This window comes from Pinus tabuliformis, chromosome 2_2 (genome assembly GCF_031772625.1).
Source record: "Pinus tabuliformis cultivar Carrire ecotype Pingquan chromosome 2_2, CPIR1, whole genome shotgun sequence".
Lineage (NCBI taxonomy): Eukaryota > Viridiplantae > Streptophyta > Pinopsida > Pinales > Pinaceae > Pinus > Pinus tabuliformis.
Window position 1 is genome coordinate 594,218,423 of NC_142300.1, and position 3,729 is coordinate 594,222,151.

General features: G+C 42.4%; 1 protein-coding gene across 1 annotated transcript; it reads left to right on the top strand.

The window, feature by feature from the left end:
• The first annotated feature begins 765 nt into the window (after positions 1–765).
• On the top strand, positions 766–1,737 carry LOC149194048 (uncharacterized). Its single transcript, XM_089407528.1, has one exon. It carries the CDS (start codon positions 766–768, stop codon positions 1,735–1,737), a length of 972 nt encoding a protein of 323 aa, XP_089263654.1.
• The last annotated feature ends 1,992 nt before the right edge of the window (positions 1,738–3,729 follow it).

Sequence of the window (3,729 nt, forward strand, 5' to 3'; positions counted from 1 at the left end):
CAAATCCATCAGCACCTGATAAGCCTGATTCAGAAGGCTTCACTAAAGTCGCCAATCGTAGGAAAAACCACAAGAAACTGGCTTCAAATCCTAAAATGCCAACCCCTCTACGAGCAACAACTTTGAAGCATTAGCCCGAAAAGTTGACCAAAACTCTGAAAACCTCGATCCCTTAGAGAGGGAAACCAAGAAGGAAAAACAAGTTGCCCATGTAGACTCCAAGAAAACCCAAAAAGATCCCCTACCCACAGATCTATCCCCCTCCGCCCTACACAAGATCTCTGCTTGGAATACTCAAGGAATGGAGGTACATAACATGCAGCCTGATTCTATAATAGCAACAGAAACAAATGAAGGATTAAATGAATCTTAGCACATGGAAGAGGAACCAGAAAGCATAGATATTGGGGATCTGGACATTCTTGGCCTTGAGCAGGCATGCAAAACAAAAAATTATGACAAAATCCCAGAGCGACAACTAGAGAATCTGGAAGTGATTCTCTCATGAGCACAAAGGCAGAAATCCCTAGGCATTCAGACCGGAGGCCTTTGGGATGGGAAGCATATCACCAAAGATAACAAAAAGCGTGGAAGAAAAATGGATCTCCAACGAACAATCCGCATCGGGGAAATGCTGGTGGAATCAGGTAGATACTCCAAGCTTACAAAGTACTACAACTCCCTCCCCAACATTCCTCAATGAAGCTAATATCATGGAATATCAGAGGGCTCAATAGCCCCGGGAAAGGTAGACTGATTAAAAATATGATACAGCAAGAGAAGCCACAAATCCTATTCTTGCAAGAAACCAAATGCAATTCAACCTCTCTGGAACGAACTGCAGCAAAAGCATGGCCAGGATATCTCACAACAGCAGTGGATGCCTCTGGTGCTTCGGGAGGCCTAGCAATCATTTGGGACGCTCGAACCATTATGCTCAATAACATCCACGCTAATAAGCATTTTATCCAAGCCACTTTTCACATTATAGGGACCAACATACATGGTCATTTAACCAATGTGTATTTTCCCCAGGAGACTATGTACAAAATAGAAATTTTGAACAAACTTTCTGCAATCAATACTAAAAGAGAGCATCCACTATGGATTACAGGGGGTGACTTCAACATGATAACCAAGCTAGAAGAAAAAAGGGGAGGCAGGAACAGACTGGACAAGGAAAGTTCTCATCTAAAAGAATTCATTCAAGACAACTGGCTCATCGACATGCCATTCAACAATGGACTCTATACCTGGAACAATAAAAGAGCAGGTTTGCATCAAATCGCTTCTCGCTTGGACAGATTCTTACTCTCAGACAACGCAATCCATCTCGGAGGAGACCTCTCAACTTCAATTTTGTCGATCTCAGAGTCAAATCACTGGCCAATCTCTCTCCAATGGTCTCGTCCTGGCAATACCACCCGAAGGCCATTTCGCTTTGAGGCTTTTTGGATGTCACATCCAGATTTCAACAACCTAATAAACTCAGAATGGAATAACTTTTCTCCTCCAAATGGCACAAAAATGTTCCAATTTCAGCAGAAGCTTAAACACCTCAAAAGCAAGATCAAACAATGGAACCATTCTTCTTTTGGCAACATTTTCCAGGCGCAAAGTGCCCTTGATCAAGAAATGAAACAATTGCAACAACGGATCATTACAGAAGGCAGATCAGATGACCTGTTAGAACAGGAAAAGTATCTTGAGTCTCAGATTTCAAAGAGGGCAAATTAGGAGGAAACGCTCTGGAGGCAAAAATCGAGAATAAGATGGCTTAAAGAAGGAGAAAAAAACACAAAAAATTTTCACTGGACTACGATCCAATGAAGAATGAATAACAACATCACTCATATTCAAAATGAGCAGGGGGTAAAGATGGAAACACATGAAGACATCGAGCACGAACTTCTAAACTACTTCAAGCAGGCTCATCAAGAGCCACAGATTGACAGATCACAAGCCATAGAAAAAATTACTAGGAATATTCCAAAAGTTATTACAGAGGAGCATAACCAACTCCTTCTCAAGCCGGTCGACTTACAAGAGGTGGAAACGGCAGTTCGTCAACTGAAAGAGGGGAAGGCGCTTGGTCCTGACGGTTTCACTTCAAAAATTTTCCACAATTTCTGGGAGCTGATAAAATTGGAAGTCTGGCAGGTAGTTGAGGAATCAAGAACATTGAGATGGATGCTTCCAGCCATGAATGCCACCTTCATTGCCCTTATTCCTAAGGAAGATCAACCCAACACCCCTGACAAATATCGGCCCATTGCCCTGTGCAACGTAATCTACAAGATTGTCTCCAAAATCATCGCTTCCAGACTCAAATCGTTGCTCCCACTTCTCATCTCGCCTGAGCAATCTAGATATGTGGAAGGCAGGCAGATTACAGATGGCATCATCCTTACTCATGAAATCATCCACTCCCTGAAGACTACCAAAAAGTCAGGTATGCTCCTTAAAATAGATCTTTCAAAAGCATTTGATAGCTTAAGCTGGTTGTATATTCAAAAAACTCTAATAGCTTTTGTGTTAAATTTGGACAACTAGGTCCAAACTCCATGTTCTGATGCTCAGATTAAGAGGCTAATATTTTTGTTGGATTCCTCTTTCTGAGAGGTGTAAAATCCATATAAAAATAGTCTTAATCCGATGAGCGGAACTTATATTTTGAATTTATTATTCTTAATAAATTATATGTGCTAGGTCAGCCAGTTTTGTAATGTAGGCTCACATGCCCAACAGATGTGTCACACACCCTCATTGATGGATATATATACAGGTAAAGTTGGAGAGAATTTGATGACAACACAACTCACATGCTAGGGTTTCTGCTGCTAGGGTTTCGCAGAAGTTTGACCAGCGTTGAGGGTTGTTGTGACACATGCTGGTTAGAGGGTTGTTGTGACACATGCTGGGCTGGCTGACCAAAGGAGACTTTGCTGGTTGAAGCATCCTGCTGACCGCCGAAACGAACACATACATTTTTCTTGTTTCTGATTTGTCTTCTATAAGATCTGCTTATATGTTCTATCTGCATTTTGCTTATCTACTTGTATGATTGCTGTGAGAAAAGTGAAATTGCTCTTAGCATAGAACATCTACAAAACTTTACATGGTATCAGAGCTGAGGTGAAGACAAACTCTATCTATAGCAATCAATCCATCGATCTTCACTCTCTGATCTCGGCATAAAAGACCAGAGGACGTGCGAATAAGGCTGGAGAATGCGCATGTCTTATGCGCATAAAGCCAAGGTAACTTCGTAGGTTCAGGCTTGGTTTTATGGTTGCGCAGTGGAGGGACGAAAGGTCTGTTGAAGATTAAAGACGTGGGCAGTTGTTGGTACATATAAATGTGCAGATTTATCTGGGGTAACAGCGCTGAAGTTTATATCCGAACAACGAACTGTCGTGGTCGTTGGGAAACTGTTCATAAGTGCCGGCTTACGATATAAGCGCAGGATTGCGCAGACTATCCGTGACATAACCTTGTGAACAAAGGTGGATAAATACGACGTAGGGACACGCGGCGATAAGAACAGTTTATTGTTGCGGGTAAGACTGTTTTATAGTCTCGGATGCGGGCAAATTACAGCTGCGGTTGTGGCGGTTATAACTTCGGTTAAAGACAGGAGTTTGCATGCATGAACGCGCAGAGGTATATGTGAACGGTGGGTCGTCGAAGCAAGAGATCGGTGAACTACTGTGGAGCCGTCACGTGGAC